Here is a 14,916-nt window from a genome sequence, read left to right on the forward strand (position 1 = left end):
ACTGCTCATGATCTGGAAATTCATCTCAACCAAATGGATTGTCTCACCTTTTTGTTTGTTAAACATGGAAAATGATTGATAGCACAAAATTGCTGTCAATATGAACTGTCATATTGAGGCAAGACTGGGAAATAACCGTATGATGGTCCACTTTAAAGGCAGGACAGTGACTAATACTTTCATCTTTGTGAATTGCAACTGATCATAGTATTCTATTAGTCAATGAACCTTTACCTCACTTGCAATGAATCAAAAATTGAATAAGAAAAAGTTATTATTTACTATTTATTAAATACAAAAAAGAAAAAAGAAAAAAAGAAGAGAATGAGAGAAAAATATAAATCTATTAAGTTTGCTTCAATATAACCACATTCCCCTCCACTAACTAAAAGACAACAATCCATTAACTTAGAATTTTTATCAATTTGAATGATACTGACCTTGAAAAAGTTCACACTGATGTGGTTGGCAAGGTCATTTGGAGTTATATGCTCACAACTCTCAATCATAGTTCTTGATGTAGAGCCAACAAAGTAAGATGGAAAAAATTCATTGAAATGTCCGGACTATTACGTGTGACAGCATTGTCTTTTTTTCCCAATTTGACAGACATGGGATGTAAAGTTGTAAACAGATCAGAGGTGGAGTTCCCATAATACCATATGCACTAGTAAAATTTTACCATTCAGACTTCCTGCATTTATTTTCTGAATGAAAATTTAATTTTCTAGCGGAGCAAAATAAGGTGGCACTATTACGGCTCCATCATCATCTCACTGAGGTTATCCTTTTTCTTTTCCTTTGTGTCAAAATGAAGAAAGACAACCAAAACCAAAATGTTCAAAGAATTTGGCAAACAGAACTTAGGAATCAGCACCTAAACTTGTTTGGAACAATAACAAGCATGTGGAAACAAAACCTAGGAGTCAGCACCAAGCTATTGAAGGAAAAATTCCAAATTGTCCTCACTGGAGTACAATAGCGTGTGCTTATATAGACTCCATAAGTCTATAGCTAAAGCCTACTCCTATTGGGCTTGGGTCAAAGCCTAATTTTTGAATTAGAAAAATACCCTTAACTTCTGGAAATTTTATATGAAATACTAATATCCTAATCAGCTAATAAAAATTATTATAAAATCCAATGGATCAATAGGGAAGAAAAATGATTTCAAAAATTAAACAGAACTAAATTTAAATTGTCTTCACACTTCCCACATCTCAAAACACATGAACACAGCATAGATTAAATAAAATTAAGATCATTAAATAAAAATATTGACCATCTAAATGCATGGCCATGGTCTAATGACTAGTTTTCCTTGATCAGGTGACACATGGCTACCCATACCTCCAGGCTGCAAACATGCCCCTCTAAGAGCAATGTCATTATAAATCTTGCTTTTTAGTGGCCAAATCGAAAATCTTTCTCAGATCCTGCTTAACTCCATCATCTGCAAATATAAATTCAATTGCATTTTTTGCCAGCTGAAACATTTCCCTCTTTCCAAGACCTGGGCAGTTCACAAATGAAACAAGCAGTCAGTGATGATAAGCTCTTTAATCCAACTCCCAGTACCTGCACCACTAGATTAATACCTACCAAATGCAGAAGCAGCAACTTTGTACTCATTGGAGAGACTGGTGGAGAACACGCCAGCATCATCAGTGCAGAGGACTATCGGATGTTTTGCATTATACAGATCAGCTGCATAATTAAACAAAGTGTTATATTAGAGATATTTTGAAGTTTATCAGTAGCAAAGAAGGAGATATGTCACTTAAGGATAATATATTTCACAGGCTTGTTCAGAAGACCTAACCAAAATGGTGAACATCTAGTGAGGAAACTGATGCAGTCACAACGTTGGAAGTCAGACAAATTTCAACCTGCAAAAATGTGAATAGACATAGAAGCTAAAATAGTTATCCAGCCAAATATTTAAAACCAACAATACTGCAAATGTTTCTAGGATCAAGTGGCATCTCCTCCCTCCAAAAAAGGTAGAGGGTGAGATCACAGGTTTAACCCATGTGGATGTGTGAGCTTTATTTGCCTATCAAAAAAAGACTAACAAATTTTTAGTCTACAGCCATTTAAAATCTTTAGGTGTTGCCGTGTTGCACAATTCCTTAGGTGTTCTACCTTAGGTTCCCCTTTAAATTTAATCATGAGGCTGTATTGGCCAAGGAGCCACATAAGAGAATCTCATTGTACCTTGAGGGAAACTAACACCTTTTGGGTTGCATTGGTCAATGCAGCAACATGGTTGAATTTAATTGGGGAACCTACGGTACAAGTACAACACCTAAGGAATTATACCTAAGTTTTGCCCTTGCAGAAAATAATGAAACTAGGCTAATCAACTTAAAAGAAAGACATCATGGATGAGAGGTATTCAATCATAAACAGGTGACTAAATGAAAGATGTCTTTGGTTCCTCACAATGAAAATATTCCAGAAATGGTATAAAAAAGAAACTTCCAAACTCATTTAACAAACTATAATAAGTTTCACAACCTTTGATAGACTTAATTCCATCAATTAATCATCTACTAAAAGTTTTAAGATTGGATTGGTAAACTAATTGAAAAGATTCTGGATTTTGCCTCTTTTCCTTCACATCTGTTCTATGGAAGTCAAAAGTAGGCATTCCTTATCATCCTAGAGAAATGAAGGTTCACATCAAGAGAAGGAATAGTTTCACAAATATCTAACCGGGATATTGTAATGTTTCAATTTCTTCCAATCATCCTCTTCAAAGTAACAAGCATGGCCAACCCTCTGGGGAATAAAGTCTAACATTGCTTGTATCTCTTTCGGATTAGGAACCTACAAGCACTAAGTTAGGAAAATAAGTTAGTCAGGGTGAGTTCAACAATAATAGCTGTAGGCATTTGAAAGAACAAACGTACCTCTCCACAGTGAAGAGTTATATAAAGACCATGTTCTCTAGCAAACTCTAATGCTGGTAAATATGTCATCCTGATTTAGATACAAAGAGAACTTGGGATTATAACCTCTTTGTAATAAATAAAAAGGAAATGCTTGTCTACTACAAAAAACTTGGAGTAATAACTAGTGAGTATGTACCATTCACCCACAACAGGATTTCCAGAAAGGTCAATACCAAGTACTCCTAAATCTCTCATTTCCAGTGCAAGCTTAACCTGCAATAAGTGAGGAAAGATGATTAAACACTTCTCCTGTCAAACATATGACCTTAAAAAAAAATTCGTGACAGACCAATATTCGTACATACAGTTTCCATTGCAGCTGCAGTGGACTCCCGACGGTCAATACTCAAAAGAAGCCGAACATATATCTTTTTTCTTTTTCCGTCACATGCATCATTTATGGGTAGTGATTCCCTAAGACTTCCAGCATCCACATTATGAGGTGCAAAAGCAACATCAACTGTACTGACAGCCTTTAGACCTTCCATTACTGCTTCCATATAAGAACGTTTGGTCATTCCTATAGAATCATTTCTCTGCAAAAAACTTAATCAATGAAATCTGCATATTGTCTTAATATGAGTAAATTACCACCCCCCCCCCCCCCACCCCCCCCCCCCACCCCCACAAAAAAAAAAAAAAAAAAACTCTTAGGACTTCATTGAAGTACCTTTGGAGTAGTTCTTAACTCCAGGTATACCACATTTTCAGAGGCAAAATCTTCAATAACCTGTCCTTGGCCAAAAAAAGAAAAAGAAAATTTACATCAATGTACAGAATTGGAGTTAAAGTTTTTTCATGTATAGGGAAAGTTTCATACTTCTTGGGTGATTCTTTTCACAGTTGTGTGGTCAGTAGTAAGAATGTGGATCAGGTCAAACAATTTGAACACTTCAGTTAAAGAACGGTCATCTGAATCAAAGAATGTGTAAAGTTTCCAATGTGAAGATTCAATAATATTATAATTACATTTCCAAAGGGGACATAGAAGTCAGACAACTAAAAAAACAAAAAAAAGAAGCAAACTTTTTTTTTATCAAACATCGAAACCCCACCTCAACTAAGCCAATAGGCTGTACTTAGCACAATCAAGTTGAGGCTTTCCATTATTTAAGTACCAAATAATGATATGAGAGCAAAGAGTTGAATTTCATTTCTTTCCTAATTTTTCTAAGCAACCAAACAAAAACAAGGGTAATGGGCATACTTTTCAAGATAACATGTTCCACATCTGAGAAAACTATGACACCCTTTTCACCCAGTACTCGAGCAAGTTCTCTGTAAGAAAAGAACACCTCAGTCAGTATAAATAAAACACTTTAATGAAGCAAACGTTCTTCTTCAACCAATAAACAAAGCAAAAAGTTAAACATTTTAGCCCCAAGAAAGAGACATGGAAAGCTTACAACAGTGTGGAGTCTCTAATGGATCCATTGAGGTGAGCATGTAGTTCTACCTTTGGCAATGAAACACACCACTCCATGTTTCTCTCTGTCTCCCTGTCTCTCTTTCTCTCTTCCTTTCTCTGCCTTTTGTTCTTATCTCACTCAGTTTGCCGTTTGCGTCTAGTTCCACTCGACAACAATGATACGATATCTAGTTGGATTTGTGTTTGGTTGACTCTTTGTGTTTTTGGGCTAGAAGTCTCTTCTCCTGGGCCCCTTAAGCTAAATAGTTATCAAAACTTTAAATCGTGGGAATTGTGGAAACCATGTCACAGTGGTTGTATGATTTATTAAACTACACCAGATGAAAACAATGTTTTTATTTTTTGGATAGAACTGATGAAAACAATGTGGTAACATTATACATTATATTACAACCAATTATGAATTTGGTTTAAATATAATAAAGGAAACTATAGAGTATACAGAAATATGCTATGGAAATTTTCACATTTGGTCCAAAATTAGGTGCGTAATAATAACATATGACTGTAATTCTGGAAATAATTTTAGGCATATGAAAACAATGAGGGTTTCTAGTGGGGGAGTCAAATAAGTTTAGTGATACTTTTTTTTTCTTCCCTATGACATGTTGTGATTAATGTTTAACAAAAATTGAATCAATAATGGACCCATTTAAAAGCAATTTTACTCAAATTATAACTTATTACCACTTCAATAATATGAAAAATTTTGGGTCTTTAACATTGCTCATGGATGATTTGTTGTAGGTGAAATGGTACTTTTCCATGCACTAAGTACTTGGGGGGTTTGAGGAGGAGGGGTTTGATATTAATGTACAAATTTCTAATTGTCTTTTATTTTTTTGGGATGAATGAGAAGATTGTATTGCATAAAATGAAAAGAGTAAGAAAGTTCAAGTAACAACACCTAATAGCAAAACTGGAATACCATGGAACCCCAAAACTAACTCATACAAGGAAAACAATCAATAAGCCACAACAAGGGAAATGAATTTTTAGCAAAAAAAAAAAAAAAAAAAACAAGGGAAATGAATTAAGAAGAAGAGGATTTAAGAACATCTAAAGAAATTCCCAAAACACAACACAAAACTCTGTTTTGGATAGAATTAGTAAACTAGCCATTCCCTTCAATTCTCCTTCTAACTTCCCATTTGATCAAAAGTGAAGGATGTTTTCTTCAACAAAAGCTAGGGATTTCTACCCGTCTAAATAAAAAAAGAAAAAGGAAAAAGAGGATGATACGTTGGATGAAGGCCGTGAGGTTTTGGATCAGCTTTGGACTACGCCCAAATTATGTTAACAAGAAAAGTTAACATATAGTAACACACAATTGGGCCCAAGTAGATCACAGAATAGTTTTTTGATTGGAGCAGTGTCATTCTTTCTTTCTTTTTTTTTTTTTTTTTTTTTTTTTTTTGGGCCAAGTAAATTGAGAAGAATAGGGAAAGTGAGAACAACAATTATGCTAAAATAGCATAAAACCCAAAATATAGCTAATGAAACCCAAAAATCACTTGCATCAAATCATAAACTAGTTATGCAAAATAAGATTTTGCTATAGTGCTTGTCCAAATTTAGGAGGCATTGTAGCTTATGCAAAACCATTTTATAATTTTTTTTTTTTTTTTTTTTTTTTTTTTTTTTTTTGTGTTTCACAATACTCAGATGTGGGTATTTTGAAAAATGACTAGTTAAAATATAAAAAATAGGTTTTTATTTTAAAATAGATAATAATTTTTGTATATATTGATGTGAATGCTTTGAGAAGTTTGCACAATTATCATCCAATTTCTCTTCTTCCTAACAATGTGGAACAATACACATACATAGAGTCCATTTAATACATTTAAGGTACAAGTTCCACCTTAGGTTTATTTATTTATTTTTTAAGTGGTTAATTTTATTGATATAGGTCTTATTTTTAGGTCTGGCTTGAAGATGTTCCTCATGAGGTTCTACCTTTTGTAATTCATGATGCTTGTTAGTTTTATTTCAATAATAAATACAGCTTAGAGTCTAAAAAAAAAAAAAAAAATACAGCTTTGGCTCGATTCTCACAAAAAAAAAAAAAAAAAAAAAAGAAAGAAGAAAAAAAACCATTGGAAATGGTTATAAGCTCTCACTTTTTTTTTTTTTTTTTTTTTGGAGAACGCTGTAAGCTCTCATTAGTTGAATAAAATCGTTTTATATTAATACATTAAAGTTGAGGCACAATCATAATTTAGGTTGAACCTAAGTTAGATTTTAGTAATAAAATACTTTTGTGCCTAGTGTACAATTTAATTTTTTTACTTTTGGTGCCAAGTGAACCGTTTGTAATATTTAGTGTTTGTTTGGGAATAACTTATCTAACTTTTTGTTGAAATTTTTTTACTATAAGTGTATTAAAGTATATTTGTACCTTGAAAAAAAGTGAGAAGATTGGGAAAAAATGAGGGTTTTAAAAAGATAAAAGTTAAAAGCTAAAAGTTGAAACTGATGCTAAATAGACTCTTAAAATGAAAATCAAGATGATCACGTCACTCATTTAGATAAAACTCATGGTCTTAAAAACTGATACGATCAAAGAATTGGTTTTTGGTCTCAATTCTTGGTTTTATCCCTTTTTAACTAGTTTTTATTGGTTTTACCAAATCGGCTTGGTGCTAGGTTCTTGGTTGAACTGGCCGGTCCGATTCGGTTTTAAAACAGTGATAAAACTACCTCATCATTACTATTGTTATACAAAAGCACATATCACAACCTAATTTATAGAAAATGGTAATGAGTTAATTTTAGGACAAAAAAAATATTTCTTAAACCAAAACTCAACCCGTTAAAAGGGTTTGGGATGGGAAAAACCATATTAAACAATTTAAATGTTTATATATTGTACCTGTTGAAAAAACATTAAATTTTAAAAACTTTATCTAAGACATGTCCAATATATCTTTGAAAACCCAAACTCATCCCAAAGACATGCTCCTCTATCTTAATTTATGGACAAAGTTTGGTTATAAACTTGAAATTTAAATATTTAATTGATAACATAGTTATTGATTTTTAATTTTCTGAAAATTTTACAAGTATGAAGGAAGAAGAAAATGTAATTTAATGGTAAATTTGTAAAAATTCACATTCAATATAAAAATATTGAGTGGAGTTGTAACAATGTAACCTCCAAATTTTTCTCATTTATTTATTTCCAAGATTAATATAAAATATATAAGATATTTCAAAAATCATTCCAATTATTGCCAAGTGAACTTACGCATTTTATAATATTGTCTTGTACTAGTAAAATCAAAGGCTGGGATGATGGCAGCCTAGGTAAAGGAGTTAGAATTGTGTCCATGTCCATTTGGAACATATTACACCGTGTTTATGTTTGGATTGAGTGGAGAAAGATGGAAAGGAAATAGGAGGAAGGAAAATGATGGGAGGGTAAGGAATTATTCTTTGGTTGAAGGGAATTATGGTGGAAGAAAAAGAAAAAAAGAAAAAGAAAAGAGGGAGTTGTTTTTTTCTTAGGCCCACTATTTTTTTTTTGGAATGAAAGATATAGAACTTCCTAGGTCCACTATTAATTGGGAGGAAAATGAGAAAGAATAGTGAGTTTAACCAAACATTTCTCTTCCCTTCCCTCTCCTTTCCCCACCTCCCTTCCCTTCTCTTATTTCACCCTTCATTTATGATTTAACCAAAGTTACCAAACATAGTGTTATTGCTCGTGAGGGGTTTTCAAAGCTACACTTCTCATGTTCACACCTTTGTTTAGTCAATGTGTAAGTGTCTATAGTCTATACACCTAAAAAGCGAAGAAGAAAAAAGGTCATGATCAAAGAATAAAGAGGGATAAAAAAAATCAAGTTAACTAGAAGTAAGTAATTAATAACGTTATTTTCTCAATAGATTTTATGAGTTTTTTTTTAGAGAGAGAGAGAGAGAGAGAGAGAGAGAGAGCATGGTATATAAAAATATAAAACCCAATTTTTTTCATAGGTTTTTGTAAGAGAATGAAAGAGATGCAAATGTACTTTTGGAATAGACACCTTCCTATAGGTATTCTAATGTTTTAAATAAATACATAATCAAATTATCTAGTGAATAAAATTCAACCCTTCTCAAACCCAATAGAATTTCTAAAATTTAAACCCAAACTCATTCTACTAGGATTAGATATAGTTGTGATATTAAGATTTGGCTTCAAGAAAGCAAAATTTATAACTAATAGACATATATTTTCGTACACCCCAGACATATGTAGCAATATATATTGTGTATGCACATAATGCCTATACACTACTGTGGGAGGACTTTTGTCTCGGCTCCCAATCAGGTATTGTCCTCTTTGGAAATGGCGTTGAGCCTTAGTCTTTAAGGATTTGCTCAATCCCACATCAGGGAGAGACGCCTCCCACTCATGTGTAGTAGTGGTATACTCATCCTTAGGCCAAAGGTTTATAAGGCATGAGTGGGAGGCGTCTCTCCCCGATGTGGGATTGAGCAAATCCTTGAGGACTAAGGCTCAACGCCATTTCTAAAGAGGACAATACCTGATTGGGGGTCGAGACGAAAGTCCTCCCACAACTACACTACTACTTTGTTTGTTTTAGTGATAATATTTTCTAGAAAATGAGTTATTTTTCTAAAAGTTTTTTTTTTTTTTAAACTAACTTATTTTCCTATGTTTGGTTTCAACCTTATGAGTTGAAAAATAATTTCCTAATTTTCCTTATTTAGTTTGCTGTGAGTAGAGTTGTTTTCCCCCCAAAAAAAAAAAAAGGTTGAAAACAATTTCTAAAAATAAGTTATACCTTTTCTTTTGACCAAAAACAGTTTTACTTTTACTTATTTTTTCTTATACTACCAAAAACTGGAACACATGGAAAATTATCTTTACACAAGATTTTCTATCAAAACAAATGGAGAGTACATAATTACTTAAGACCAATCCGAACAATAAAATGCTAGTTATATGAATATTTTAATGTTAAAAACCCTATTAAAATATAGCATATTCATTATTTTGTGTTTCTTAGTCAAGATTTTTTTATATGAGTAAGCATTGTTGTATTTAAAACAGTTTAAAATCACATGTTATATTATAGTAACCATCATCTAAAACCTTAAAGTTTAACATGAAAATATTATCAAGTTGTGAATATTATATTATATATTTTCAAATTTCATTACAATATACTCATTTTTATAAAAAAAAAAAAAATTATTACATCAACAATTTGAATTTTTAACACTTTTGTAGAGTAATAATTTTTCTTTTGTATTTTTCCTCTTTAAAACTTTTGCATCATTATTTTCCTTTTTTTTTAATTCTTATTTTTTTATATACAATTTCAACCTTACAAAAAACAATAAATGTCCCAATGCCATTCATAGAAATCGAGCATGGAACTTTAGCTAAACTTTGTGTTGTACTTGTAACAACTATCAAGCAATTTGGTTCACATAATGAGCCAATTTTACTACCGTGAGGTGTGACTTGGTGGTAGAAATTCTCGTACTACTTTACATGATATTTGACTGGAGTCAAACAGTTCGAACAATGATGCTTCAACGAATGTATTGTACCTACAATAATAACTTTATCAAAGCCCCGATTGACCGATTGACATATATGATATTAATTATACCGACATGTGGAGTGGGGTTCACACTGGAGACTGCCGTGGGGGCAATGGAGATACATAGACTATAAGATCCACATAGTTTGTGGAGCCCATAGGGTTCATTCGCTTTCGTCAATCCTCCGAAAGGTGCACAACTTCACATATTGGCCGACAAATGTCTTAATGCATCCCTTGTTAAGATTTTCAGACCAAAAAACACTCTCTTGGTTGTGATCCATGAAGGACAGTGTACTCGATCGTCACTTTATGTAGTTATGCCACGGGTCTACCACTCTACCGTGTTGTTTTTCGCTTCCTATATGCTAAATCATTGGTTGCGTAACCTACTATAGACCCTATAACATTTATAAGTTATTTACTTCCCAAATAAATTAATTCACCTACCCAATGTGTCATTTACCTCAAATATTCAAACATAGTTATTTGTTTTAGTGGTTCTTCTCTACTCTCTTAAAGAATTAGTTTTCTGACAACACCATTAATTCACACATGGCCCTGCTATATTAGATCGTCAAAGATAAAATATATCCTACACTACATAGAGTTAGTCAAGCTAGCATTCACACATGTCTCGGTTTAAAGTAGTGAAGTTGTGGTAATTCAAGGCATAAAAGCTTAGGGTGGTATGGGGAAACTGTAATTTTCTACTGTAATAATAACTAAAGAAAGTTCTTTCCCCTGAGAAAAAAAGGAAAAAAATGTAAATAGATTAAGCTATTCATTTTTTAGGTTCAATTTCTCAGCTGTAAATTAAAATATTATTGGGCCCTCCTAGTTCTGGTTTTTGATTTTGTGTTTTCCTAGAATTAGATGTATTAAACATTACAATCATACAATCTAGGGCATCAAGCCATCAACAACTCTTTGATGCAAGGAGTAAGTCTCCACAAACCAAAGAAACCTGTATAAGATGCTCATGTACTTAAGTGTTGCACTACATAATTTGACTCCCAATTAGTCCAATCAAAAGAAAATTACTCATTTTTTTTAATTATTATTATTTTGATAATTTGATAGTTGAAGGTGTCAACCAATTGAGGTACAAGACTTTGACAATACTCATCCATTTTGACTAAGATATTTACTAGACTTCTACTTAGTAATTCAGCTTCCAAAATATGCGGATTTTTGAGTAAAGCGTCAACCCACATAAACTTTGGAGTTTATATCTATTACATATAGTTTGATGTTTCAAATCCTTTACCTCTAAGGTTTGTTAGTGTAAAAAAGTGATGGGTGATCTCCCATTATAATATAGTACTTCGTTACTTAAAAAATAATTTCTACTTGATGAATGATATTGCTTCACCAATCTACAGTAGGAAATTAAACGCTAATCTTACTTATTTACTAAAGAGTTATATTTCTTAGATAAAACAAATTTTTAGAGAAGAGGTATCTCTTTCCAAGAGATATGAATGAGTCTATAAATATTGAAACTCCTCATTCATTCAGTACGATTATATTTATTCTCTCTCTCTATCTCTGTGTGTGAGTATTGGTGATTTCCACTCTAACAAAATAATCATTCACACTTCTTGATCCATCAGGAATATTGACCAAAAAATTGTTCATTCCTATCTGCTACTTCGAGGGAGCACTTAGGAATTTGATAAGCCGAGCCTCAAAGAGTATTGACTAGTGACTACCCAGACACGGAGCACTTCTAATTCAGTAATTCTTACAGTAGCATCGTTATTAAGTTCAAAATAACCTTCTTGAGGTTTTTCCATTGCAACATCTTGAAAGTTAAACTGTTCTTTTGTGTTTTTATGTAAAACTTTTTTTTTGTGGCTCGCACATAAATATTAAGAAATTATGGTTCCATTATGTTGTTGTGTAAAGAAATTGTTTAAATTTAGCCTCAATAGTTAGCATATGAATGTGGAAGTGTTCGTTTGTATTTTCACTTCTGCAGTTTCTTATACCCTATAAATTAGGTTATTCAACAATTTTGCAATATAAGTTGGAGATGAAATAATTAATGTCCGCTTGTTATTAATTAATTTTGTGGAAACTGGTTACTGCCACATATATATAGTGAATTGATACATTTCCAACTACTCAAAGAATATTGTTCCCTTATTTTGTTGTTGTTGTTGTTTTTTTTTTTTTTTTTTTTTTTTTAAGTTAATGGATGCTCTAAGAATATTGGTTTAAAAATGTTTTATGAAAAAATAAAAAAATTAATTATTTTAACAGCTTTTTATATTTTCAATAGAAATTGTGTCAAAACTTTTTAAAAATACTTTATTAATAATTATCCTAAAAGTATCCATAAATATGACCCTTTGTTTTATTTTTTTTATAAGATTAGAAGGAAAAAAAGTAGTTACCATCAAATTATAGATAAAAAAAAAATTAGTGATTTTTTTTTTCTAGACAAAAAGAAAGTAATAAATGAACGTCTTAGAGCTGTAGGAGTCATTAACTTCAAAAAAGGAAGATAGTTATAAGTCTCATATCCGACCATATCTACGACAAGCGGACACAATGCTATAGTGCAGATACAACGTTGTAGTGGTGCGACAATGGAATTATATAATAAGTGATTATGCCATCCAATTCTCCGGGGTTGGTAAGGTCGTAATGATGACAAAGCGAATTCGCAATGGTTCATCTGGGCATTAATTGCAGTTGATATGCCTGTATGCCTGTTCATCGACCACGCATACATTTACATTGAATACATTATGTTCTAACGTAAGTATTGTACAAGACTCAAAAGCTCATCTCAAAAAAAGAAAAAGAGATAAAAGAAAAGCACATTATGTCAAGAGTATTGTAGTTGATCAGTGGTATTACTTGTTCTCAACAAGAACTTAGATAATTCCGCTTATATATTCTCCCATGGAGGAAAACTTGGATTTGAATCCCACTTGCCTCACTTAATGTAAATGAAAAAATAAAAAAAATAAAGAGTAAGTATTGTACATTGTGTACATAACAAGTATTAACATTAGATTGTTTTCATAGAAACTGAAGAAGTTTAAGAAAAATACTTTAATTAAAATTATATTTTAAAGGATTCTAAAATATTATTTGGATTAAAATTAATTAATTGAAGTTTCATTATGTATTTACATTTGTAAGGACTAAATTTGAGTTCCTAGTCTAAAAGATGGATGGACTAAGGCCCAAAAAACCCAAAATAATGAATTTGTAGAGAATGAGTTGGAAAACTGGGCTTTAATGAATTAGATAACCACTAAAGTGGATTCAGATGACAAGAGAATGAAGATAAACAAGTTTAAACTAAAGAAAATCGTTATCGGCATAGTCTGAAGAGATCAGTTTATATATATATATATATATATCTCTCTCTCTCTCTCTCTCTCTCTCTCTCTCTCTCTCATTACAGATATAATTCTTGATTGTTACAGTGTTTTTCTTTTAAATTCTCGATCGCTCTTCCTCATTGCCTCTTTCTCCTTTTATACTCTCTTCCCTTTTCATCTTTACCCTCCATGTGCAGACCAGGTGGTTGGTGTTGATACTTGTCCTATCAGCACCTTCCTGAAGTCTTTATGTAGTAGCTGTAAGGTTGAAAACCACTGTTCAGGTATCACCTCCACATTAATGCAGTTAGAGGGTTAGCTGCAGAGCATTTAATGCGGTGGTAGTAGTTTTCTCCTTAGATATTTTAGGACTCCTCCCTGTCCTATGTTTCTGTAATACTTATCTGTATCAACAGAATTTCCTGGAACGTTCCCGAGGATGGTAGACCATTTCTTCGGACCTCGGTTTTGGTCAGCAAAGGAGGCATTCATCTGTGGCCCACCTTCCTGGGCCCTTATGACCAAAACTAACTTTCTCATTTACTAACATAGATTCCCTTAACAATCCTTACTCCTCTTTGGACAACCTTTCATCCTCGAATTAGGCCCCAGGCCTAATATATACATAGATAATGAGTTCCTGGGCCCAACACCCCTAGAATAGCCCTTCGAGATTCTTCTTTCTGGCTCCTCGGGAAGAAAGAAGGATTTCGATGTAATGATAGTTCCTCCGCGCCCATTTTACATCACCTTTAACAGTACAGATGCCATTTTTAACTTCTCAAGGCCTGCTCTTGACGCTTTGGCATTCGAGACTCTCTCCCTTATCAAATTTTTATGGCTCCATGTTCCCCACGTTCTATGGCGCAATGCCAACAACTAAGAATTCTGTTGGAACCTAGGCGGGAATTTTCTTGCTTGTAACTTTCTCTTTCTATAAATACCACTCAAATCAATCACTCATCTCACTTTAGTATTCATTTCTTTTTAGCGCACATACACTAAACCTGTAAATTTTCCCAACTCACTCGTGCCCTTACAAATACCAAAAGCCTGTCCAATGACACTTTTATTCTTTTTGTAAGTCTTCATAAACCTTTACTCTTTATTTTTCTATACATGCTTCTTTTCTTTGTGTCTTTTCCTCCTCGGCTCTTCTTTCATCTCTTTATTTTCTTAGCACATCCAAGTCTTTCTTAGGAATGGGTAGATTCGCTCATTTGGTAGACTTCGAGGAGGGAATAAAGAGTTTTAGAGCTCTGTATAGGATTCCTCTAGAAGCGTTCGTTAGGTACTGTAAGGAGGGAGAGTGGCATGAAAAAAGGTAAGAGGAAGAAGTAGTGATCCCAATGATTGCCTTCATAAGGGGTGGGATAAAAATACCCATGGGCACCATAGCTAGGGACTACCTTAAGGCTCATAGATTAGCTCCCACCCAGTGTGCCCTAGACATGTTTAGAATTTTAGGGAGTGTAGATGCCCTTAATGAAAGAATGGGCTTAGGGTTGACCCACCATATCGTCTATATAAATCTCAATGTTCTTCCCTAGCTGTGGCTCAAACATCCTAGTCATCATCCTCTGATAGGTAGACCTTGCATTCTTTAGATCAAAGAGCATCAC

The 14,916-nt window shown here is 33.0% G+C and overlaps 1 protein-coding gene across 1 annotated transcript; it reads right to left on the minus strand.

Annotated features, from left to right (window-relative positions):
- Positions 1 to 1,150: 1,150 nt before the first annotated feature.
- On the minus strand, positions 1,151 to 4,586 carry LOC126727129 (N6-mAMP deaminase). Its single transcript, XM_050432640.1, has 11 exons — positions 4,364 to 4,586; positions 4,165 to 4,235; positions 3,778 to 3,869; positions 3,628 to 3,687; positions 3,263 to 3,493; positions 3,094 to 3,170; positions 2,916 to 2,985; positions 2,719 to 2,832; positions 1,823 to 1,889; positions 1,603 to 1,707; positions 1,151 to 1,513 (listed from the first exon to the last, which is right to left on the minus strand). The coding sequence occupies exons 1-11, from the start codon at positions 4,438 to 4,440 to the stop codon at positions 1,389 to 1,391; spliced, it is 1,089 nt and encodes a 362-aa protein (XP_050288597.1). The 5' UTR covers positions 4,441 to 4,586; the 3' UTR covers positions 1,151 to 1,388.
- Between the last annotated feature and the right edge of the window lie 10,330 nt (positions 4,587 to 14,916).

The sequence above is a fragment of the Quercus robur genome, chromosome 5 (assembly GCF_932294415.1).
Source record: "Quercus robur chromosome 5, dhQueRobu3.1, whole genome shotgun sequence".
In the NCBI taxonomy this organism is placed as follows: Eukaryota; Viridiplantae; Streptophyta; class Magnoliopsida; order Fagales; family Fagaceae; genus Quercus; species Quercus robur.